Consider the following 26,439-nt stretch of genomic DNA (forward strand, 5'->3'; position numbering starts at 1 on the left):
GATGGGTAAGTCACAGAAATTCTTTAACCTGAACTATGAATCCCTTATAATGATCACATCCATCCCAAGGTTAGAACCCTCGTTCCGCAGTCTCGTATGTTCTGGAGTTAATACGAGCGTTTCACACCAAACCAGACGACACAACCAGACTTGTGGAGGTCCACAGTTCTCCTTCTGGTACTTTGATTTCTTTTGATGTTTCTATGATGTCACACAGGGAAGTAGGAGTGTCTTCATTAAACTTAAATCAGAACATTATAAACCTATGACATCATCTGGGATTTCGTATTTTGTTTAAAGACAGGGTAACCTTATTATATGTAAACTTCAGAATTTGAGAAAAGTAAAACAATCTATACTTTACTCAGATTTGGTGTCAGACAGTGAGAAAAAAAAAGGTTATAAGTGTAGGAAATATCTGGTGAGAGTTTATAAATCAATGAAGCAATGTAAACATTTAGCTAACTTGCCTTTTTGCACAAACCACAGAGCAGAACCTTTTTGATCCCTTGAAGGTGTATGCAAAGTCCACCCAGCCGCAGAACTCGCAGGTCAGCTTGGGTTCTTCTTTTTCTGTGCGGGCAGACGCAGTAAAAGCATGAGACACTAAAACCAACAGTTTAAAGGAAATATTTAGTCTAAAAAGTGATGCTTGGATTCAAACAACATAAAACTGGAAAACCTGAAATCGTATAATATTTGTGTTCAAAACATTAAATATAAAAAAAGGTGTAGATGATGTAAATAATACAACATTTTACACATTCTTTCCTTCTGCCCCAGATATATGCAGTGGAGGCATGACTCCAGTGTGTTGGGAAAAGAGTGCCTGGAAAATGGATCTTGGACGCCTGATTTCACAAATGTTACCCCTTTGTTGAAGATGTAAGCAGGAAACGTGGGAGAAGAGAGTGGGATAATCCACTGCTATAACAGGATGAACCGACACAAATATAGTGGACAAACTGTTTGACTTTAATCTGTTAGGTCTCACCTGGTTGGTTCATGTCCTCGGGCTCAGAGTCGCTGTTCGCTGCATTGCTGACAGGAGTTTTGTCTGGGTCTGAGGACAACTGATGATCCAGTTTCTTTGGGCTGTCGATGAGAATTGGCAGACGCTCTACCTGGAGTCAAAAGATTTAAAAAAACAAAAACAAAAAAACATCAAGAACTGCATTTTCCAAATACACTGCATCTCAATAAATATAGTTAAAGTATATTATGTCGATAGTATATTATTTTTAAAAAGTGAAATTCTTTTTCATCAAATCTATTAAGCATTCATTTCTGTTAATATGAAATGTTAACAGAAATGTTATGGTCTACACAATCATAGGGAAGATTGCTGAATAACAAGAAGAATAATTCACAGAATTACTGTGACCTCAATGATCCAAAGTCAATTTTTTCAAATGAATATAAATGTTGCATTTCAATTGGTAATCAAGGATGCAGAGTCTGTGGAATTTAAGAGCACTTCATACTTCCCTCTGACAAGCTTTATGGAGATGCCATCTCCATTTTCCAGCAGGACTTGGAACCTACAAACACCTGCTTTAATGACCATATCAGTGTGCTTGATTGACCAAACCCACCTGACCCAAACCTCATAGAGATTCTATGTTGTCAAGAGGAAGATGAGACCCGCTAGAGCCAATAATGAAAATGAGCTTCCTTAACTTCTCAGGAGTGATATAGACTGATCGCCTCCCTGCCCTGCTGCCATGACGCAGTACAGGTCCTTCTCAAAATATTAGCATATTGTGATAAAGTTCATTATTTTCCATAATGTCATGATGAAAATTTAACATTCATATATTTTAGATTCATTGCACACTAACTGAAATATTTCAGGTCTTTTATTGTCTTAATACGGATGATTTTGGCATACAGCTCATGAAAACCCAAAATTCCTATCTCACAAAATTAGCATATCATTAAAAGGGTCTCTAAACGAGCTATGAACCTAATCATCTGAATCAACGAGTTAACTCTAAACACCTGCAAAAGATTCCTGAGGCCTTTAAAACTCCCAGCCTGGTTCATCACTCAAAACCCCAATCATGGGTAAGACTGCCGACCTGACTTCTGTCCAGAAGGCCACTATTGACACCCTCAAGCAAGAGGGTAAGACACAGAAAGAAATTTCTGAATGAATAGGCTGTTCCCAGAGTGCTGTATCAAGGTACCTCAGTGGGAAGTCTGTGGGAAGGAAAAAGTGTGGCAGAAAACGCTGCACAACAAGAAGAGGTGACCGGACCCTGATGAAGATTGTGGAGAAGGGCCGATTCCAGACCTTGGGGGACCTGCGGAAGCAGTGGACTGAGTCTGGAGTAGAAACATCCAGAGCCACCGTGCACAGGAGTGTGCAGGAAATGGGCTACAGGTGCCGCATTCCCCAGGTCAAGCCACTTTTGAACCAGAAACAGCGGCAGAAGCGCCTGACCTGGGCTACAGAGAAGCAGCACTGGACTGTTGCTCAGTGGTCCAAAGTACTTTTTTCGGATGAAAGCAAATTCTGCATGTCATTCGGAAATCAAGGTGCCAGAGTCTGGAGGAAGACAGGGGAGAAGGAAATGCCAAAATGCCAGAAGTCCAGTGTCAAGTACCCACAGTCAGTGATGGTCTGGGGTGCCGTGTCAGCTGCTGGTGTTGGTCCACTGTGTTTTATCAAGGGCAGGGTCAATGCAGCTAGCTATCAGGAGATTTTGGAGCACTTCATGCTTCCATCTGCTGAAAAGCTTTATGGAGATGAAGATTTCATTTTTCAGCACGACCTGGCACCTGCTCACAGTGCCAAAACCACTGGTAAATGGTTTACTGACCATGGTATCACTGTGCTCAATTGGCCTGCCAACTCTCCTGACCTGAACCCCATAGAGAATCTGTGGGATATTGTGAAGAGAACGTTGAGAGACTCAAGACCCAACACTCTGGATGAGCTAAAGGCCGCTATCGAAGCATCCTGGGCCTCCATAAGACCTCAGCAGTGCCACAGACTGATTGCCTCCATGCCACGCCGCATTGAAGCAGTCATTTCTGCCAAAGGATTCCCGACCAAGTATTGAGTGCATAACTGTACATGATTATTTGAAGGTTGACGTTTTTTGTATTAAAAACACTTTTCTTTTATTGGTCGGATGAAATATGCTAATTTTGTGAGATAAGAATTTTGGGTTTTCATGAGCTGTATGCCAAAATCATCCGTATTAAGACAATAAAAGACCTGAAATGTTTCAGTTAGTGTGCAATGAATCTAAAATATATGAATGTTAAATTTTCATCATGACATTATGGAGAATAATGAACTTTATCACAATATGCTAATATTTTGAGAATGACCTGTAGCCATTGCAAAAGGAGCCACAATCAGGTATTGAATATTATTTAATTTCCCTTCAGGATTAATATATATATATATATATATATATATATATATATATATATATATATATATATATATATATATATATATATATATATATATGCATGGACCTGGTTTTCAGTAGGCCAAAATATCTGTCTTATAAATACCTTTTTATTGGTCTGATGCAAATGCCTTATTATCTGAGAAACTATTTTTCTTTTTCTACAACCCATAAAATTAAGGGAAATAAATGCATGAACTGACACCATGTGAAATGAATGTATATTATACACTGCTCAAAAAAAATAAAAGGAACATTCAAATAACACACCCCAGATCTGAATGAATGAAATATTCTCATTGAATACTTTTTTCTGTACAAAGTTGAATGTGTTGACAACAAAATCACACAAAAATCATCAATGGAAATCCAATTTATGAACCAATGGAGGCCTGGATTTGGAGTCACACACAAAATTAAAGTGGAAAAACACACTACAGGCTGATCCAACTTTGATGTAATGTCCTTACAACAAGTCAAAATGAGGCTCAGTATTGTGTGTGACCTCCACGTGTCTGTATGACCTCCCTACAACACCTGGGCATGTTCCTGATGAGACGGTGGATGGTCTCCTGAGGGATCTCCTCCCAGACCTGGACTAAAGCATCCGTCAGCTCCTGGACAGTCTGTGGTGCAACGTGACGTTGGTGGATGGAGCGAGACATGATGTCCCAGATGTGCTCAATCAGATTCAGGTCTGGGGAACAGGCAGGCCAGTCCATAGCTTCAATGTCTTCATCTTGCAGGAACTGCTGACACACTCCAGCCACATGAGGTCTAGCATTGTCCTGCATTAGGAGGAACCCAGGGCCAACCGCACTAGCATATGGTCTCACAAGGGGTCTGAGGATCTCATCTCGGTACCTAATGGCAGTCAGGCTACCTCTGGCGAGCACATGGAGGGCCATGCAGGCCTCCAAAGAAATGCCACCCCACACCATTACTGACCCACTGCCAAACCGGTCATGCTGAAGGATGTTGCAGGCAGCAGATCGCTCACCACGGTGTCTCCAGACTCTGTCACATCTGTCACATGTGCTCAGTGTGAACCTGCTTTCATCTGTGAAGAGCACAAGACGCCAGTGGCGAATTTGTCAATCCTGTTGTTCTCTGGCAAATGCCAAGCGTCCTGCACGGTGTTGGGCTGTGAGCACAACCCCCATTTGTGGACGTCGGGCCCTCATACCATCCTCCTCCTGGTAGCGCCTCCAGGCTCTGGACACTAGGCTGACACACACAGCAAACCTTCTTGCCACAGCTCGCATTGATGTGCCATCCTGGATGAGCTGCACTACCTGAGCCACTTGTGTGGGTTGTAGAGTCCGTCTCATGCTACCACGAGTGTGAAAGCACCACCAACATTCAAAAGTGACCAAAACATCAGCCAGAAAGCATCGGTACTGAGAGGTGGTCTATGGTCCCCACCTGCAGAACCACTCCTTTATTGAGTGTGTCTTGCTAATCGCCAAAGATTTTCTCCCTGTTGTCTTTTCTATTTGTACAACATCATGTGAAATTGATTGTCAATCAGTGTTGCTTCCTAAGTGGACAGTTTGATTTCACAGAAGTTTGATTTACTTGGAGTTATATTGTGTTGTTTAAGTGTTCCCTTTATTTTTTTAAGCAGTGTATAAGTTTCCCTTTCTTACTAAAATAAATTAACTTTTAATTTATATTCTAATTTATTAAAATGCACCTGTTGCCATCTCAACAGTAAAGCCAATGGTACAGTGACTTGTATCCTGATGCTCAGAGCAGCTTGTACGTTTTCTTTTATTACTGTGCAGGCTGAGTGTTTGAATATTTTAACATTTTATTTGAGTCATTTAATCAAGTAAAAATAAATAAATAAATATAAATTTGACCTTGGTGTAAATGCCTGTTATTTTAGTACAGCAACTGTCCAGTAGGAGGCACAGACGGTGAAGTCATTGAATCACCGTCCTACAGAATTTACACTTTTTAAACGAGTTAAAAAGATTACATTTTGTGATATACTCAGACATACCGATAAATTCAGCAATTAAAAACGACAAAGCATTAACTTTGAAGTACATGGGAAAATTAGGGAAGAATTCTGACATCTTAATAGGAAGCAAAAAGTGCAGGCAGTGAAACTTATTCATCTCCATCCATCTGCATTCTGTCACCAACACAAACCCCATCTCTCTTTAATTAAAGACTGATTAAAGCAGGCACTGTGAGCTGTCACTACAAGCACCAACAGAGGGTTTGTGTTTGCCTGCTGACAGCTCCCTGCAGGCATGTACACTGGAGAGCGTGCCGACTCTTGGTTGTTTACCGTGTTTCTCTGCCAGTAAGTCTGAGGTTGGGGCACTTACACATACAGGGAACGGCTCTGCTCCCTCCTGGATGACGAAGCCTTCGATGACATGTGTGAGGACCTGGGGCTTGACTATGGCCTGCGGCGGTTTGTTCTCTCCATTTTGCGGCGCGCTGCCCGTCACGGTGGGCGCCTCACTCTCATTTCCGGAGGTCATGGCTGGAGGTGGGGTCCCAGGTGTTGTGCTTGGCCTCTTGACCGAGCCTACTCCTAAGCAAGAAAAGGACATCAAATACGTTTAAGATGAAACAGCAGAGAAATGTCTGTTTAAACTGGGTTAGACTTGGAAAAAACATCGGCTGATGATGGATGTGACAGATTTTAAAGAGCACCAAAGCACATTCAAGTTGGTTTGGTATGCTCTCACTGGAACACATTTGACATTTGGACTGCCATCTAGCAATGAACATTTCTTTTTTAACCAGCTAAGGAATGTAAATAATAATTTCTCAGTATTAAATGTAGCAAATTGAGAAGAAACGCTAAATATATTCATTTTGAAGATGTGCACCTGAATATTTATTGAATGTTTAAGTTTTCTACTTTAATAAAGACCACAGTGGCTATTTAGAAGCTATAAGCAATTCCTGATCCTGTGTGAATAAAATATGACCAAAATAATTAACAGGGATCTTGTATTTGGAGGTAAAAACGTCTGAACTTTCAAGGAAAGCGGGGATATCTGGTATTCATATAAATGACATCATTTTGTTGCCATTGACGTTTTTGATTAACCATCAGTAATGTCATGTGTATATTTAGTATAACGGTCAAAACTAACATGAACAATCAGATCCACCTGCCTGCTGATTAAAATGTGGCTTCCGACGGTCAAAAGTGAACTTTTAAAAGTATTCACCAGTCAATACTGAACAATAAGTGCGCAGCTATCTCCTAACATTTGAGCCATGCTGATAAAAACTGTTTATCGGATAAAAAGCCACACAAAAGAAAGCAAACATTGAGCCGACATGCCTCGTCGCGCTGAATCAGATGAGTTTTCTTACCGCGCTGTTCAGACGGAAAACATGTGCTGTTTGGTTTGTTTGTTGTTCTAATGATCCGACTCAGAGCAATACGCAGGGCAGCTGCAGAGACTGAGAGCGACTTGAAGCTGCAGCGGCGCTTCTTCACACCCGCCTATGAACAGCCTGTGAAAGGAGGACCCGCCTCCTCCGTTTCCTCCCACAGAGCCCCGCAGGAGCCGCTGCATAGTTCAGTTCAAGCTGCAGATCAACATTTTTCCACCGAGCAAACAGCCTTCAGATCCAGACTCAACAACTGGAAATGTCACCTTCAACATATCATTAATCAGGCGTATAACCTAAAGTTCCTCCACAAAATAACACCACAGTCCTCACGTTTAAATCAAAAGTCGGCAATGCATTTTCCCAACAGGCCACATGAGTAACTACAGCTGTTATTGGAGTCCCAAAAAGCTTTGAATGTGCTTTCTATCAACTTCTAGAAACTTTAAAATGCAACTTGAAAAATTATCAGCTGGAACTTCATATTAACTCAGAGTTAAAAAAAAAAAAAAAAAAAAAAAAAACTTCAGAAAAACACTTCAAATGTGTAAATTCTTTACTTCACAGTAATTTTAGTGATGTAAACTCAAGCTGTAATTCCAGATAACAGCCATCTCTTCTCCACAAACCACCACTTCACATTTGACCTCAGTGGCAGGCACAGCTGAAAATATTAGGTTCGCCAAAATCATCCGTATTAAGACAATAAAAGACCTGAAATATTTCAGTTAGTGTGCAATGAATCTAAAATATATGAATGTTAAATTTTCATCATGACATTATGGAAAATAATGAACTTTATCACAATATGCTAATATTTTGAGAAGGACCTGTATATATATATATATATATATATATATATATATATATATATATATATATATATATATATATAGTGGAAGGTAGCGCTCACAACTAACCGCTAAGACAAGTCGACCAACAATGTGAAATTAGGCTGGTGAGACAACCGTGTAATTTCCACAGCATCCGTCTCCACTCTGCCATGGCACGAACTCCGCAGTAATTACGCACTTTACTCCAATTCAGAAGGTGGCAGCAATGCACAACTAACGCTGTTTGCCAACTCTCAATAAACCTAAGAAGAAGAAGAAGAACACTTGTGTGGGTGTGAAAAGAGAGATGCACGGAGTGTGTAAAAAAAAAAAAAACACAACTCTTAAAATAATAATAAAAAAAAAAATCTACTGAACTGAGGGTCTGATAGGCGACGGACAACGCGGCTGGTTTTTCTCATCAGTATCTCAGGGATTCGGAACGCTGAGGACGGGTCCCCACGTCACTGTTCTGTCGACACGTGGGCCTTCTTAATGGACTCTTCCGGCAGACCCTCAACAGAAAGAAACAAACTTGTGGATTCTGTTAGCAGGCTTAAAGTTAGCGAAACCCAATTGAAACGGAAGATAAACGGTCCGCTAACAGTTTTGAAAGTTAACAAAAACGCGAATTTGCTGAACAAATGATTGGTTAAGCTGTTAGTGGATTAGCAGGGTCGGTGCCCACCACTGAGTAAACCAATACTCAAAAGTACGGCTGCACAATACTGCCAGACTGGATTGTGATAATATGGTTTTGATCGTTATTGTTTTCACCATTTTTGCATCATTTTTGTCAGGTCTGAGCATCTGTTACAGTAAGACTCCATTCATAATGTTAAAGCAGCATGCATATGTGCATTCATGACATGATAACGAAACATATACTGCATTTCAAAGAGTCGTTTGTAATATTAACACATAGTAAGACTACATGATATAGTGCTCAATCCCTAATTCAAAGTATTCATTCTATTTTTAACATGGATTGGCATTGACACATAGAAAGTCTTTTCACACCATTCTATAATGAAGCCAACTCTATTTCTGATAGAAAGCTGATTCTAATGATAAAACCAGGCTGAATGAGGTTTGCAGATAAACATGTGACTTTAAAAATACTCTCCTCCCTCAAGGTTTTTATTTCTTCATGAGTTTTAAATCAGGTTTCGCTTGGCAATAAACATCATCTTGGCCCAGTTTATAATACCGTGTCTAAGAAATAAAGTTTAGCTACTTGACTGCAGCACTACTGGCCACTGAACGCTATATCTGAATCATCCATCTAAAAAAACAAAACGTACACATTAAGCACAAAATGAAGCAACACCAACACTGCAGGAACTTTTTTTGGGCTGCTAAAGTATAATTTCTGGAGGTTTCTGGGTAAAAGCAGCTAAAAGTGATTAACTGAATTATACATGCAGCTCTTTTGATTTTACACACATTAGTCAGAGACAGGAAAACTTATTGCAAAATTTACTAACACTGATTCAAGCAATCAACTCCCTATGGTCTTCTTAAAAAGCTGAATTAACCTCCGAACTTTAGGATGCGGATTTGCTTTTCTGGGATTCATAAAAGTACTGTCCTGAAATGTTTTTCATGCCACACAGGTCTACCATTACAGTGGTCAGCAATGTCCATATTGCATTATGAAATATTTGTGAAAGTGAAATCTGGGCTCATATTTGGAGAACAGCAGTACTATAAAATCTTGACGTTCTAAATGATTCATTAAAAAAATGTAATTAAGTAAAACTAAAAAAAAAAAACTCCATTACCCTTTTTAACCTAAATGTAATGAAACATGCACAAAATTAAAAGAGAATCGTCTTAAACTGAAAACCTTTTAAAAGTTGGAGCTTCGGAGGCAGAGTAGCAGCTTACTAAGGAATGAGTTAATCCAGAATAAATGCACCACCGAGTTGTAGCCATCTTACTGAATCCTGTGTTTACCTTGTACTGGAACAGGCGGGGTGGAAGTGTTAACCTTGGGCTGCTCTCCAGGCTTACAGGGCTGTGATGGAGAAGATGCAGGTCGCTGCTGCTGCTGTTGTTGAACTGATGGGGTCTGACTTGTCTCTCTTACTACTAACGAGGTTGGCTTATCTTTACTGTCCTGTACAGGTCGTGGGGTCTAAAAGAAGCAGAACAAAAATGGGCAGATGTGTGAGAACAGAAATCTAAGAAACTTATTAGCTTCAAAGTTTATGGATTTTTAATGTCAGTGTCTGAAAACTAATTATCCTGAGGGAAAATATTGCAGCAAGAGTCTAAAGACACATGAGAGACATTCCAGTGTTTTTTCCCTACATGTGTATCTTGAAGGAGAAATGCAGCCTCTGTGTGATGTAGCAACAGCAGCTTTTGTTTCTCTTGTTAGCTCTCTTAAATAATTTATTTTAGGATATTTTCAAGACAAAAGGCTCTGCACAACAAAAGTATTACTTCAGAAATGAATGTGGATTATTAGGCTTACCTACAGTGGCTAATTCATGACATCACTGTGAGAGAGATATTTGCCATAACACGGGACTCCTCCACATCTTTCATGTAAAAATTTCATAGTTTCCTGTCCATTTTTAATATAAATACACAGATTCCCCATGAATTTATGGCAGACATTTCTACATTAGGCTGGTTCCATATAAAAGGAGGGGAGGGAAGGAAGGCAACAGGGAAGGAATGAAGAACAGTTAGAAATGCACAAGAAAAAGTCAAAGGGAAGACAGAGACAGAATGGTGGAGAAACACTAGGAAGAAAGGAAAAAGAGGAAAGTGAAGAAGGAATGACATGAAGAGGGACATAAGAAGGGAATGACTCAGAATGAAGGACAAAATGATGAAAAGGCACATGTAAGGACAGGAGAAAAAAGGAAGGTATAGCAGGAAGAAATGAGAGAAGGAAGGACGAACACAATGAGGAACAGAAAAGGGGAAGGACAAGGAACAAAGACGGAAGTGAGAAAGGACAGATGGGGGGGCAGTAAGGAAGACAGAAGGCAGACATAAGCAAGGAAGGAAGGAAGACAAACAATGGGGTAAATCTGGAAACAAAAGTTCATCTAAACTCCTATTCTTTTTTCAATACAATCCAGACTTAGAAAACACTCAAATCAAACTCCATCCTTCATGATGCTCCAGACTGCGTAGAACCCTGATAACGGTACATCCAGAGTTATAACGAAGACAAGAAAATTAGCCATTTGTGTTAAGTTACAAGTAGGGTTTTTTTTACATTCAGAAGTGTTATTAGAAAACCTAATTATTAGATGTCCAATCATGGTAAAAATAAGTAATTTTCTTTTACTCTTGAGTTTTACAAACCAGGAAATAATGAGATGATCTGGTCAATAGTTTTTAAAATAGTTTTAAACCTCAAATGTACAAAATATCACAGATTTCAAATTATTTGGATATTGCCTCATAACCGTTCCCAGATTGATGGACAACAACAATTGCTTCTTTAAGTTGATTGCTGAGGTCTTTCCTAATTTGAGTTTTAGCACAATTGTACATTCATGATGGGGAAAACCTTTTCTCATCCTTTCACACGAGGCAGAAAAGAAATGTACCGACAGTAACTAGTAGAAGATATCCAAATTACGTACGGCTGGCTGTATTTGCAGGTTGATGGCAGTGAGTTGGACCGGCTGAGCTTTGGCTTGGCTGAGTGAGGAGTGAAGAGCTTGGTGGCTGAGGGTGGAGTGGAAGATGGTGGCCTGCTGGCTGGGAGTGGAGGGCTGATGAGGCGCAGGTTTGGGTAGAACAGGCACGGAATGCTGTGACGGCTGAATGGAGGCGGTCTGCAGCAGCTGGCCTGTCGTCCTTTGGGAACCTTGGCTCTGCTGGACCACGAACTGCTGCTGTTTGTGCTGAACCAGCGAATGAGGCTGAATCTGGGTGTACGCTGGAACCAGAAGAACAGCTGCCTCAGTCACCTCTGTTTACTCCCAAACACTAAGCATTTTACACAAAGTTGTACCATTTTAAAAGAAGAAAAGGCTTTACCACCTTCATACTATAATTTCTCCTCTGGCCTTGGATGATTTTGTCAGTGTAAACGGCATAGATCTGTTTTTTTCATATTTAGAAATACCTTTTGAGCTACTTTTAAATGTGGGTTCAAAGCATCTAAACAAAGACACCATACCATTTTTTTAAAGGGCATTATCCACCACCTTTGATGAGCTGCAATGCAATTACAGATGAGAAAATGTGTGAGGAAGAAGTGGAAAGTAAAGTGAATGGCAGCACTCAGCCTCAGGCTCAAACAGTGAAAAATAGAAGTTTGTACAAACGATCTCATTTCATAGTGCTGCCTTCACCTTTGTGCCCCCCGTTGACAAGAAGTACCATCAAGAGCTTGTTGAAAGGCGCACCGACAAATCCAATGTTGGGCTTTGACCTGACCATTACCCACAAATTGTCTTAAAACAGCCTGTCAGCACCTGTCTGTGCATTGTAGGAGACATCCTGGGCTCATAACTTGCCCTGAAGCCAAAGACACAGCACATCAATCTTGTATTATGGCAACATGTGAAAATGGGATAGTGTTCTGTGGAAGTAGCCTGAGGCTGCTCTAATATTAGAAAGGCCTCAGGAATAAAAACGCTGAGCAAACAGTCCAGGACACCTTTATAGAGTCTGTAGGCACCAACTTCTCTCTCTCCACTTTGATCTCTAAACCAACCCACAGGAAACAATAAACCTTATAACCCTGTTGTTACTACCAAACCCAATCCAGAAATGGTCTTACTACTCCAAAGTACTGTCCAGTGGCTCCTGCTGTACAACCCGTGTGAACATGGAGATGTGCTGCCTCATGTTAATCAACCTCACAATAAATCTAAGAGTGGAAAATTGCCAAGAAAATTGCCACCCTCCTCTCTCAATCTTTTCATAATGCTTTGTGTGGGATCGGCTCCATCTGGTTGCAGAGTTCCCCTGTGAGGCATTAACTGCAGTCTGTATCCTGCTGTGGAAAACATAGATGTTTTCTTGTTTTATCCAGCAGAGCTCGCATGTCTATAGGGCTTTTAATACGACACGATGTGCTAGAAAATGTTTTCTTTTTCACATGGCGAGACAGGGGAACTCACGGCCAGAAGATCGAGTTAGCTGTGGTGAACACGAAGAATCGTAAGTTAATATTTACAATGAATGAATGAATAATTAAAAAGAAGGGAATCTACACCTGAAAAGCAACTTAAACTGTGATGAACCTCCAGTTCTGTAGCAAAGCTTATGGGAGGCCAAAAAAAAAAAAAAGAATCAGGCATTTCTGTCTGTTAGAAAATTCTGAATCAGTACAAATAAATAAGTTAGTAAATTAACTGGAAGGTCATTTAACATATTTCTGGAATAAAGTGTATTGCACCTCAAAATAAAACAAACTGGTGGCATTTCTTTTAGTTAACAAGACAGAATATATAGTGTGCTGCAAACGCATTCAGACTCCTTGCAGTTTTACCTTTGTGACATTATAACCACACATTTACTGTACTTTATTACAGTTTTATTTCTTAGACCAACACAAAGCAGTGCATACATTTGCATGGGAAAGAACTGCATGAATGGTTTATTTAGTTTTATTTTTTTTTCTTATAAAGAAAAATCTGAAATATGTAGTAAACCCGAGTCATTTTGCAGAACCATTTCTCTCTGCAATTACAGCTGTAAACCTTTTGTTATATCTCTATCTTGTACATCTAGAGACTAAAGTTTCTGCCTTTTCTTTTTCTTCATAAAATAGCCTAAACTTACTCAGCTTAGATGGAGTTTTACCACAGACTCTTAGTTGTATTTAAGTTTGGACTATGACGAAGCCGTTCTAACACTCAAACATGTTTTGATCCAAACCATTCCATTGTAGTCCTCTCAGAACCTCATCACCAGTCTCGGGTCTTTTGCAGTCTTTACCAGGGTTTCTTCCAGGATTCTCCTATATTTAACTTCTTCCAGATTTTGCATGTAGGCTAAATATTTCAAGTTAGCATAGTCCAGCCAAAGGAATCACGACTTTCTATACAAATCTCTTCTTCGTACTTTTCCACCAAAGATATAAAATGCCAGCTAATAGTTTTCCTCTAGGCCTCTTGGCTGCTCCTCTGATTAATGCTCTCCTAGCCAATCCTGCCAGTTTAAGATGAAGACTACGTTCGGTAGGTTTGCAGTTGTGTCATACACTTTCCATTTTCAGATGATGAACTGAACATGTGAGATTTTCAAAGCTTAAGATCGTGTTGTATAACCAAACCCTGCTTTAGACTTCTTCACAGCTTTATCTCCGACCTGTCTGATGTGTTCCTTGGTCTTCATGATGTTGTTTGTTCACCAATGTTCTCAAAATAAAATCTCAAAATACACAAAGTTTGTGCTTGTACATAAAACTATTTAGTTTAAGCTCTTTCACAAGGCACATTACTTTAGAGAAACAACTCAGCAGGGTCCAACAGCACCCCTTTAGGTGTCTCACACAAGTCAGAACAATACCCTGCCACTGGACATCGAGTATTTTGCTCAAAACAATGAGCAGCTGCTACACAAGGGTCAAAATAGCAAAAGAATTATCCTGGAATCAAACAGATGCCTGCTTAGTCACAAGATTCCCAAGCACTGGACGAGTGAAGAGAATTTCTCAATCATTACTTGCCGGATCCAATCTTTCCTCCTAATAAATTCTGACAACTTTCTAAAACCTCTAATGAGAAACAGAATAAAAGTCTTGGAAGACAAGCAAGTCAAGAAACAGATGTAAAAACCATTTCCCCTTGAATATTTTGGATAAATGTCTGCAATGATGCTGCCCCTTTCCACACGCCCACACACATGCAAATCATACAATCTGTATAATGCAGCAGTGAGTCCAACTCCCCCCAAAGGAATATTTTAATAGACCTACAACTGTGAATAATTGTGCAATGTCCAGAACCTGGGGACAGTATACATTCCTTTCAGTATTTGTAGCACTGTAGGCCCTGGAAAATCCCTGAGTTTCCACATTCTCATTGGCTTCCACATTGGCTTACTTTCAAACACATTGCAACCTACAACTACAACACAGCAACAGCAGGCTGTGCAATGTGTTGACTTAGTGCAGAAGACTGAAATCAAGTTAGCAGATGTTTTTTCGAGTAACAGTTGTCCCATCAAACTTCTTTTTACTAAACCACAAATTGATGTCAGATCAGTAGAAAGAAAATTCCCACAGAGGAGGATTCTTTCTGTACATATTATGCATGTCTAACAAACTGTAACAGAGACATGACTTTTTAATGCCTTTGATTATTGTAAAGGTTTTTATTATGTTATATTATTTTTGTAACTGTAGATTAAGCCTGACTACTGATCCTGGTTTCTACCAACCTCAGTCAACATATGTGCAGATCTGATCTTTTAATCTGCCAGAACTGTGCTGTTGGGGGTTCCCTGCTGGGGCTTAGAATAACTTCTTGGCTCTTTCTTAAGAAGAAAAGGCAATAACAGACACTTACTGCACAGGGCCAGATGTCCCCAACACTTTGTTTCCACCCCAATTCATTTTCAAATGACAAAGAAATACTGAGTTTATTGGAAATTCGGTGATAGGGGCATTGGTCAGACAGCTGATTGTTGAAGTGTGTCAAAACACAAGTGAGGCCAAGATGAGTATCCTTAGTGAACCAGTACCGTCTGTCTGTACTGGTTATTTATCGCTGATATTTATAGCATAAACTTATTCTATATGTCAATATATTCATCATTTTAATTTTTGTTAATTAGTTCATTTTCTCAAGATCTCACGACTCAAGTGGAGTCCTAACCCTAACTTTGGATCCACCGAACTACAGTACTGAATATCGAGCTACATATAGAAAATCCTTTTTAATTTGAAGTGTCAGAGTGACCAGAGTTTACTCTGGCTGTATGGAACATAGGGTAATGCAGACTACCCCACCCACACATGTTGCTGCAAACTAGAACACTGTTCAGCTGGGTGCAGAGGGTTCCTACACTTTTCCAGCACATAGAAAATCCCAGTTTGGCTGTGTGAAAATATTTCTGTTGACAGCCATTAATGGCATTTCATTTAAAAGAGACATTTTAAGTCACACCTAAAACAAAAGCCACAGCATAGAAACCTTTCATATTCCTCTAAACATTTCCAGATACAAGGGTTAAATAAAAGAAAGATATTGAATGTTTCTTATCTTACTCAAGCAAATGAAGAAATTAAATGTATTATTAATGCAAGTTTTACTTAGAATGAAATTGAAAGCTCCAGAAGTGGTAACTGCATGTCAGTGGATTAGCTGCATCTTCTTCATAACTGGCTACTGAAGGGAAAGAGAGATACTGGAAATGAACAGAGTCACTCCAACGAGGCTGAAGGTCTGCAGTTTCCAAAAGATTTTATATTGGACTATTTTCAATTGTCCAATATAAACAAGTTTAACCTAAAATAAAATTCAAAGTCCAGTTGATTCAAATTGAACATCCTCCAAATATATTCAAAACATTTTAATTCAATGCGCTTATTTATAACTGACTGAGAACCTCTAACTGCCAGCATTTAATTCAAAGATGTATTTTGTATTTTCATTTTGTGACAGTTTTTTTTTTAACAATGTTTGAGCTTTTAAAAAAAGGGATTTTGTCACTCTTGTGATTTATGCCAAGTTCATGTTAAGTGACCTGGAACTACAGGCCCACCAGTCATTTATTGTTCTCTAATCCAAACCAGCCACACATTTTAAAACATACATCGGATTTTGTTTTTATATGAAGTGCCTTGGGTAGGGCTGCATGATATAAGAAAATCTTGTCGCAGAGACGATATTGGTAAATATGGAAATGATGAAATCAGATGCGATACGTGCCGATTTTCTTCATTCCTCTCCTTCTCATCTATGCCTCCTTCACTCTGTGACTTTTAGCATTTTGAGCAACATCTGATTTAAGCATCTGGTGCTGTGAGATTCTGTCCTACTGGCCAAACATTACATTAGCACATAAAATGCTAGTTTATGACACTTAGAATATATTTGCTGACAACTAATGTATTCCAGTCCTTTGTGATAGAAATATTGCACACACTGATATTGCAATAATGATATATTTGCTATATATTAGCCTTGAAACATCGGTTGTGAACTGGCACTATATAAATAAACTGGTTTCAATTATAATTCAGTTCAATCTGTATGAACAATCATAAGGAGTTTGTAGGTGTACATTTCCTGTTATTCTTGCACTTGGATAACCCAGTTATTTGTTTAGGCAGAGGAAACCATTTAAATCATTAGAAGTTTGGACAAACCAGCTGCATTTGTCTATTATTTTGTCCATATTGAAGGTCCACCCATCTCCTTTGGCTGTGAAGGCCATATAAAATGTAAAATTAAGACATTTGGAAACCCATTGCTAGAAAACAGTTTGTCATTTCAAACAAAAGCCCTCAGTGACTTCAGTCCCAGTTAAGTCAGAAACCAAGCTTCAATCCAGATCTGAATCCTAACTCCCCAGCATCTCGTGTGCACACCTGTCCCTTGTGGCTTGCTGCCATGGCAACCCAAGTTCATTTCTTTTACCAGACAGCATGCAGCCAGATTTCCAGCTTCCATCCTCCCTTTCATTTTGCGTGAATCTATTACTGAAACAAAGCGACACATAGTTGTGCACCGACACGCTTGGATAATCCGACTCCCACTCCCATCACAACCCCCCCCCCCCCCCTAAAAAAAGAAAACATGCACACACGTTCAAGCGAGGCAGACAACTATACAGTGGATTAACACTGCATTCAGTCTGTGTTACGGTTCCCCATATACAAACTAAAGATTCACTCGTGCACAAATGATACAATGAACTGTATATCAATGAAACCCTGTCAAAGATCAGAGTATCTTAAAAAAATCACTGCAATGAGACTTTTTCTAACAACCCAAAACAAAGGTATCCCCTTTAGTCATTTAATGGATTTGTGGTGCAGGCCCTGGCATGTCACAGTCAAGGAAAGCAGTGGAACGAAGAAAAGTCTTAATCTTTTCTTAATACAATCTTACTGCAACCACAACTGTGCATTTCTGCTTGGAATATCCGGTTTATTTTAGGGTTGAAATGAGCAGCAACTACAAAAGTAGCATGAAGCAGCTGGTAGGCAATTTAACAGTTTAATGTATATATGCCTGCAACAAAAAAAAAAAAAAACTCCAATGACAAATTTAGTCTTTTTAAAGATAACCTAAACAGATAAAAGTGGATTATTTTATTCATTTGGTGCTTGTATATAAAATTAGACATGAATAAAGATAATGCCCTATGATATAACAAGTAAAATAAAGTTCCAATAGTCTTTGACATTATATTTTTAAACTATGTTTTATGGAGAACCACCACTTACCTGGTGCAACAAGAGGCTGGGCACTCACAGCTGTGACGCTGCGACTCATATTTATGGCTCGAACCTCTGTGACCGCTGGAGTGTCTCCTTTCTTTGCTCCATCTGAGGGGCTGTCAGAGGAACTGGACTTCCCACCTGAGGAGGTCTGGGTCCCTTGGCTGGGATTCTTGACGAGTGAAGCGGGCTGAATGGGTACTGGGCTGTGCTTCAGGCTGAGAGGAAGAGTCTGAGTGGAGGATGTGGTCGCCCCCTGCTGGCCACGAATAGCCAAATTCTGAACCTGGTTCTTAAGAAAAGAACAATGGACAGAGAAACAATAGCTGTGGTCTAATGCTTTCTAAGAGGATACATCAGTCACTATTAACGCAGTTTAAACAGTGTTTTTATATATTAAACCATTCTTCTATTAAATGGGGAAAAGTGTTGATTTTCTTTCTTAATTATATTTACAAATACAGGTCCTTCTCAAAATATTAGCATATTGTGATAAAGTTCATTATTTTCCATAATGTCATGATGAAAATTTAACATTCATATATTTTAGATTCATTGCACACTAACTGAAATATTTCAGGTCTTTTATCGTCTTAATACGGATGATTTTGGCATACAGCTCATGAAAACCCAAAATTCCTATCTCACAAAATTAGCATATCATTAAAAGGGTCTCTAAACGAGCTATGAACCTAATCATCTGAATCAACGAGTTAACTCTAAACACCTGCAAAAGATTCATGAGGCCTTTAAAACTCCCAGCCTGGTTCATCACTCAAAACCCCAATCATGGGTAAGACTGCCGACCTGACTGCTGTCCAGAAGGCCACTATTGACACCCTCAAGCAAGAGGGTAAGACACAGAAAGAAATTTCTGAACCAATAGGCTGTTCCCAGAGTGCTGTATCAAGGCACCTCAGTGGGAAGTCTGTGGGAAGGAAAAAGTGTGGCAGAAAACGCTGCACAACGAGAAGAGGTAACCAGACCCTGAGGAAGATTGTGGAGAAGGGCCGATTCCAGACCTTGGGGGACCTGCGGAAGCAGTGGACTGAGTCTGGAGTAGAAACATCCAGAGCCACCGTGCACAGGCGTGTGCAGGAAATGGGCTACAGGTGCCGCATTCCCCAGGTCAAGCCACTTTTGAACCAGAAACAGCGGCAGAAGCGCCTGACCTGGGCTACAGAGAAGCAGCACTGGACTGTTGCTCAGTGGTCCAAAGTACTTTTTTCAGATGAAAGCAAATTCTGCATGTCATTCGGAAATCAAGGTGCCAGAGTCTGGAGGAAGACTGGGGAGAAGGAAATGCCAAAATGCCAGAAGTCCAGTGTCAAGTACCCACAGTCAGTGATGGTCTGGGGTGCCGTGTCAGCTGCTGGTGTTGGTCCACTGTGTTTTATCAAGGGCAGGGTCAATGCAGCTAGCTATCAGGAGATTTTGGAGCACTTCATGCTTCCATCTGCTGAAAAGCTTTATGGAGATGAAGATTTCATTTTTCAGCACGACCTGGCACCTGCTCACAGTGCCAAAACCACTGGTAAATGGTTTACTGACCATGGTATCACTGTGCTCAATTGGCCTGCCAACTCTCCTGACCTGAACCCCATAGAGAATCTGTGGGATATTGTGAAGAGAACGTTGAGAGACTCAAGACCCAACACTCTGGATGAGCTAAAGGCCGCTATCGAAGCATCCTGGGCCTCCATAAGACCTCAGCAGTGCCACAGGCTGATTGCCTCCATGCCACGCCGCATTGAAGCAGTCATTTCTGCAAAAGGATTCCCGACCAAGTATTGAGTGCATAACTGTACATGATTATTTGAAGGTTGACGTTTTTTGTATTAAAAACACTTTTCTTTTATTGGTCGGATGAAATATGCTAATTTTGTGAGATAGGAATTTTGGGTTTTCATGAGCTGTATGTTAAAATCATCCGTATTAAGACAATAAAAGACCTGAAATATTTCAGTTAGTGTGCAATGAATCTAAAATATATGAATGTTAAATTTTCATCATGACATTATGGAAAATAATGAACTCTATCACAATATGCTACTTTTTTGAGAAGGACCTGTATAATGTAGCCTGACTGGTTGGTAATTCTTATTTTATGATATGATAAACCCGGCCTACCTGGCAGGAGGCTTGTGTGGCACTCTCAGACTGCACAGCCGTCACTGTAGCAGCTGGGGTGAAGATGAGCTGCGGGGACAAAGGAACGGCCCGGCCCAGACTCCTGGCCACCTGCACTAGGTTACTCTGCTGAGCCTGGAAAGAGCCACATATTCAAATTTTAAAATCAGAACTCGTTCGACAGAATTATTTTTGTGAGAGTGAATGAATTCATACACTGCAAAGAGGAGAGACAAACCTGTAAAAACAAAAAATCTGTTTTCTTCTGGCTTCAGGTGATTGTTCTCAATCTTGCTTCTCAAGAGTAAGAAACATCTAAAACCGGTGAATATTTGAGCATTTATAACAGTGAATCTATGCACAGTTACATGTGATTACTTGTGAGGATGCTTGTGAGGCTTGAAGCAGCTTTGATACTTTCTTCTTTCTAATAACTTAACTACATTTTCTGGTTGATACATTGATTTTCTTTTGAAAGGTTTTTCAAATTGGCTTTGGACGCTGTGCAATGGGAAGGATTTCTGCTGTTATTTCTTACTTTAAGACAGTTGTCCATAACCAAGTAAAGTCAAGATTAGAGACAGCAAGGAGTCGTAAAGTAAGAAGCTGGAGAGCAAGATGCAGCAGAACCATATAGAAGACGTGTGGTAAATTATGAAGATCACATGCTTTAAGCAGAGCAAGGATCAGATAGACAGAAGTCTTCAGAACCAATAAACTCAACACATTCTTCAATAGGATCCTGCTACTTGTTCATCATAGCCTTCAGCCAAATCAGGAGGTGCTTGTGGTCCCTTCATTCCCCCCCCACCTCCTGTGTGGCTCTAAAAGTGAGATGAAGAGGCAGCATGAGTGACTGAAAAGGAACAAGGCTCCAGCTCCAGATTGTGCCTGCCACAGAGTCCTAAGGCCTGTGTAGACCAGCTATGTAGGATTCTACAGCACCTCTTCAACTCTAGCTGGACCAAGGAGAAAATTCCAGTGCTGTGGAAGAAGTCCTCCCTTGTTCTTAAGTGAGCTCGGCGATCAGTTAATTTAAGTTAATTTCTCTAGTGCATTTAACACAATTCAACCTGATTTCCTATGTCGGAAACTCCAGGAGACACAGACGGATGCTCCCACGATCACCTGGATCAAAGACTACCTGACAAACAAGCAGTTTGTGAAACTAAAAGGGTTGTGTGTCTGACCAGGTAGTCAGCAGCACAGGAGCACCACAATGGACAGTGCTCTCACCATTCCTTTTCACTCTGTACACCTCAGACTTCCAGTACAAGACAGACTCCTGTCATCTGTAGAAATACTCAGATGACTCTGTAGTCATCAGGTGGATCAGAGATGGACAAGAGGCTGAGAACAGAGAGGTGGTGGAGCGCTTTCCCATAGAAAGTACTCCTGGATCAGTGCTTCTGTGTTATTTGTGTCTCTGCTCTGTTCTCTCAAATCTCCAGTCGGTCGTGGCAGATGGCTGCTAACACTGAGCCTGGTTCTGCTGGAGGTTTCTTCCTGTTAAAAGGGAGTTTTTCGTCTCCACTGTCGCTACATGCATGCTCAGTATGAGGGATTGCTGCAAAGTCAACGCCAGTGACTGTCCACTGTCTCTACATGCTCATCCAGGAGGAGTGAATGCTACAAGTCACTGACTTGATGCAATCTGCTGGGTTTCCTTAGACAGAAAAACTTTTTATCCAATTTGAATAAATAACTGAATCTGACTGCACTGTTCAATGGTTAGGATTAATTGGAATGTATGTACCTGACTTTTGTGAAGTGCCTTGAGACAACATGTGTTGTAAATTGGCGCTATATAAATAAACTGAATTGAATTATACAAGGGACAGAGCTGACTGTACTTCTTGAGGAAACTTAGGTCCTTCAGTGTTTGCAGCAAGATGCTGCATATCTTCTATAAGTTTGTTGTGGAGAGTGTGATCTTTTCTGCCATCATCTGCTGGGACTGTTCTGGGGACTCCTCTGGAACCTCTAGAGATCATTGTGCAAAGAAGGATGCTTCATAAAATTAAGACCATAACGGAGAACCCTGAGCATCCTCTTCAAGAGACTGTCCTACAACAAGTCAGGCTTCTTCAGATCCACTGTAAGAAAGACCACTACAGGAGATCTTTATGCTGTCCATGCTCATCACTCTTTTTAGGAAACTTGGAGAGTTAGAGTTGCAACAACATTTAATTTCCCTTGGGGATCAAAAAAATATTTTTGAATTGAATTGATAACATTTCCAATCAGTGTGTGTGTAACATCTAATGCATATCGCTCTAGGTGGTAGTGGTGCTGTGCAGAAAGTCCTAAAAATGTCCTAAAATAGAAATAAAGTCCAACAATTTCAAAATGTGTTGATATCTGCCAACCAGAAACGTCATATCAGGAGGAGTGGTTTCTGTGCTGGCTCTAAAACAGACAAGATGGCTGTTCCAAAGCAAGTCCTTTATATTTCCTTAACAATTCTTTGTATGAACTTCACAGACTGTACCAAAATGTGATGGTTGAATAGGGATCCACAAACTTAGTCTCAAAACGTAGTTTATGAGTGTGTTTTCTTAACGCATGTTTGAAGCTTGTGTAAATGTGCCAGAGGCTCTGCTCCTCTGTGCTCTCACCATCTGTTGCCGCAGGTACATCTGGGCCTGGCTGGGTGTGAGAGTCGTGCTGGACTGGCTGCCGAGCAGAACAGCTTGCTGGGAAATACTGGTGGGGGTGGAGCCTATGTTCTGGGCTCGACTGATCAACTGAGCTGCTGCTGGGGATGTGGTTAGGTTGATCTTTGGGGAGGAATTTACAGCATTATTAGTTTACAGACCTACATGCCCTCTAAGGATAATAACACAAAAGATTCTTTAATACAGCACTTTAGATTTAAAGACAAAATTTGTTCAAACCTTTACTCTAGTCAATCTAAACTTTAAAAGGCTTTTAAGTGACGGGCTCAAAACTCAAAACTGGAAATTGCTCTTACTGTAGCTTGAGTAGACCCCGTTTGGTGAGATGAAGTGCCATTCTGTGAGGAGCTTTGCCTGCCAGCTGCAATACTCGCCTGTCATTAGGCAGGAAGGAGACAAGAAGGGGACAAAGTAATGTGCAGTCTCTGAAACAGAATTTGAGGCAGGTCTACAGCAGCATTAAAATGCAAGAAAGAACAGCAGTTCCTTGCAAAAGTGTATCCTTGAACATTTTGTCGTTTTATTAGGATTTTTGTAATAATCTGAAACAAAATACACCACAACTGTGAAATGGAAGTAAAAAATGATCCATTGTTTTGACTTTTTTTTTTTTTTTTACACAAATAATTTTAAAAGTCTAGCATGCACATTTTCAGACAATAGATTGAACAGCACTCTCAGATGTTTGGGATATTTTTTATAACCTTCCCCTTCTCCAAAACCTTATACCTGAACTGTCTGCTGTGTCCCTTGGTCTTAATGGTGCTGAATGTTCACTAATGTTCTCTAAAAACCCCAGAGGCCTTCAAAGAACAGCTGGGTTTTATACAGACATTAAAATACACACAGGTTAACTTTACTTATTGAGTAACTTTTTCATTGGATGGTTTAGGGGTAAAAGAGTAAAACAGTCTAAAAAACATATCTACGCCACAGTTTTTAGATGACTATATGGAAAAATAAACTAAATATTCGACTACAGCTTCGTTTGATTTAGTATTAAAAACCAATTTAATCAATTTTACAGTTGTGATGCTGCAGTAATAATATACATACAGAAAATACTCTTTTCTTTTGTGGGCATAAAGTTAAAAGAACCGTGATAAATTTGACTAGATATTTACATAATTACTCTGTTCTGACAAACAGAAATGACCGTTTCAATCCAAACTGTCGTGTGAGAACCGAGCTGTACACAGCAAAGACGCTTTCTGGATAATAAAGACGAAGTTCAGTTTGCTAGATAAGAAAAATGTCAGTGGAGTCCATTTCTCAGCAAAACTTCTACATACAGCTCCAACGTGATATGTTCGAAGCGCAGAGAGAACAGCGCTGATGGGTGAAGGACAGGATAAAGGACTGGATTTTTATTTTTAATTCAAAGAATGATCTCCTCAAAACAATAATAAAAACCGGGATAGAACACATTGAAAGGTACATGACATATATTACTGGATAGATTTGAATATCCTGACGGATGGTTCACTTCAACAAGCACAGGGTAATCAAAAGGGTCACACGTTTCAGGGTTACTGCAGCTGTCCACAAGTCAGTCTTGGCTAACAGAAGTTAACATTTAGAGTTCTGATAAACATTTGAAACCAATTCTGGACATTACAAGTCGTTCACCTTTAAATAAAAACTACCAAATTAGAATGCTGTTATCATCAACAACCGATAATTAACGATACTATATACATCTATACACATCTTTGTCATTCAATAGCTTTTCCTTATTTTTATTACTTTCTACACTCTAGATTCAGTAAGGAGATAAAACTATGGTGCAAAAGTATATAGAATTTCATAGCAGACAATAAATTGTTAAATATCTTTATTTTAGACTCTTCCAAATAGCCCTCCTTTGCTTACTGCTTTACACACTTTTGCCATTCTCTCTCTGAGCTTCATGAGTCACCTGAAATGGTTTTCCAGGAGGTTTTGTATGAGTTCCCTGAGGTAGGAATAAAACTAAAGATAAACCATTGAATGAGAAGGTGTGACCATACTTTTGACTGGTAGTGTACATTTCCCGACCCTTTCAACACTGAAAAAACGGCCACACCGCTAACGTTGCTCCTGTGTGCTTCAGTTAAAAACTCCTCCATCCTGCACTGCATCACTGTCACATGCCCAAACAAAAACCATATGGCCGACCCCCTCCCAAAACATATACACACACGGCAACAACATCAAAATAAATATCGATTAGTAATATCGGCCCAGCTTTACTGATATGTTAAAAAAGGACTAATTTCAGCAGATACAGATGTCAATAAGATATATCATGCATTCCCTAATGTCTGTTGTAAATTGCCTATTGTAGACATTGTTTAGAGGTATTTTCAACTAAAGATTCACTACTTTGTGTTGGTCTATCAACTAAACAATCCCAATAAAATATGTTGAAGTTTGTGGTTACCAAACAAAGTCTGAAAATGTTCAAGCAGTAGACTTTGTACTGGTAAGGATGGTTTGCTGACCTGCTGTACAGCCGCTAAGTTGTGCAGCTGGGCGGTGCTGAGGCTGTGCTGCTGGAGGGCTGCAGTTTGCAACATCAGATGCTGCTGCTGGGCAGCGTACATCTGCTGCAGGTACTGTGCTGCTGTGTTTGGCTGTCTGTGTAGCGCCTGCTGGAAAACCTGCAAATAAAGTCAAAAACAACTGAGTAACGGCCTGACATTTCCAAGCTTTTGTTGTTAAAAATTGCAGTAAGTACTTAAACTCAGAACCAAATCTTCAAAGTGTTACTTTCCAACCTTGATACAACGCATTACAAAGAGTAGCAATATTCATGCTGCCTGGGGCAGCTTTACAAACCATTCTTCATGGGGACTATGAATGCTGTTATCAACAAGTTAAAAAAATACAAAACCATAACTAAAAAATAAAAACGGGCTGTTTCTTTAGTACAAGTTAACAATACCTACTCAAGAAAAATCTATGTACTTCCCTTGTAGTAGTCTGACTTTCAGGATAAAATCAACCTCAAAGATTTGAGGGGTAATGTGCACATCATGAACTTTACAATCTTCAACAGTTGGCCATAACCAAATAAGAGTAAAAAGGAAGAAAAAAAATCAAATTGAGAAGGTTTAAATCTCTGCCTGGGAACATAATTATTAATATAATACATAATATAAAAGGAAAAAGGTAAAGATTAATAGTGAAAAAGAGCTGGAGTCTATAAAATATGCTCAGTCAGGATGTAAAGGTTAACCTAATAGAAAATAGAAGCATATTAAGCCTCTTTCAGAGCGTAGCACAGTGACAAAAACATACAAACACCTCCTTATAATCACACGGTCATCAACATCTTATAAGTCAACTCAGAAAAATCACAGGGTTGTGTGTGAAGCTGCTGTCTGTGGATTGCATCACCACATCACACCCCTCAAGCAATCCTAATTCACCCTTTCATCTCATGGCTGTGATCGCTCTGCGACAACATCCCAAAGTGGATCAGTGGCTCAACAGCAGTGGGTCAACATGACCTCACCTTCTGTGTCAAGGCTTTCAGGGGATCGCTGAGGCATGGAGAACACGTGTAGACCGCAGACTGAAAATATCAACTTAAAGAGGCTACAGTAAAGCTTGAGTGGTGAAAAACATTGAAA

At 39.9% G+C, this 26,439-nt stretch overlaps 1 protein-coding gene across 4 annotated transcripts in view; it reads right to left on the reverse strand.

The window, feature by feature from the left end:
• phc2b (polyhomeotic homolog 2b (Drosophila)) overlaps nt 1–26,439 on the reverse strand; it is a 42,067-nt gene that overhangs the window by 3,143 nt on the left and 12,485 nt on the right. For all 4 annotated transcript variants that reach the window (XM_047347564.1, XM_047347567.1, XM_047347565.1 and 1 more), the window contains 10 exons: nt 25,306–25,464; nt 23,119–23,196; nt 22,763–22,924; nt 20,145–20,279; nt 18,021–18,306; nt 11,248–11,546; nt 9,593–9,773; nt 5,771–5,982; nt 995–1,124; nt 471–573 (listed from right to left, as the gene is read on the reverse strand). In XM_047347564.1, coding sequence (XP_047203520.1) covers nt 471–573; nt 995–1,124; nt 5,771–5,982; nt 9,593–9,773; nt 11,248–11,546; nt 18,021–18,306; nt 20,145–20,279; nt 22,763–22,924; nt 23,119–23,196; nt 25,306–25,464 — 1,745 coding nt within the window. The remainder of the gene's footprint in view (nt 1–470; nt 574–994; nt 1,125–5,770; nt 5,983–9,592; nt 9,774–11,247; nt 11,547–18,020; nt 18,307–20,144; nt 20,280–22,762; nt 22,925–23,118; nt 23,197–25,305; nt 25,465–26,439) is intronic.

This window comes from Girardinichthys multiradiatus, chromosome 20, assembly GCF_021462225.1.
Source record: "Girardinichthys multiradiatus isolate DD_20200921_A chromosome 20, DD_fGirMul_XY1, whole genome shotgun sequence".
NCBI lineage: Eukaryota > Metazoa > Chordata > Actinopteri > Cyprinodontiformes > Goodeidae > Girardinichthys > Girardinichthys multiradiatus.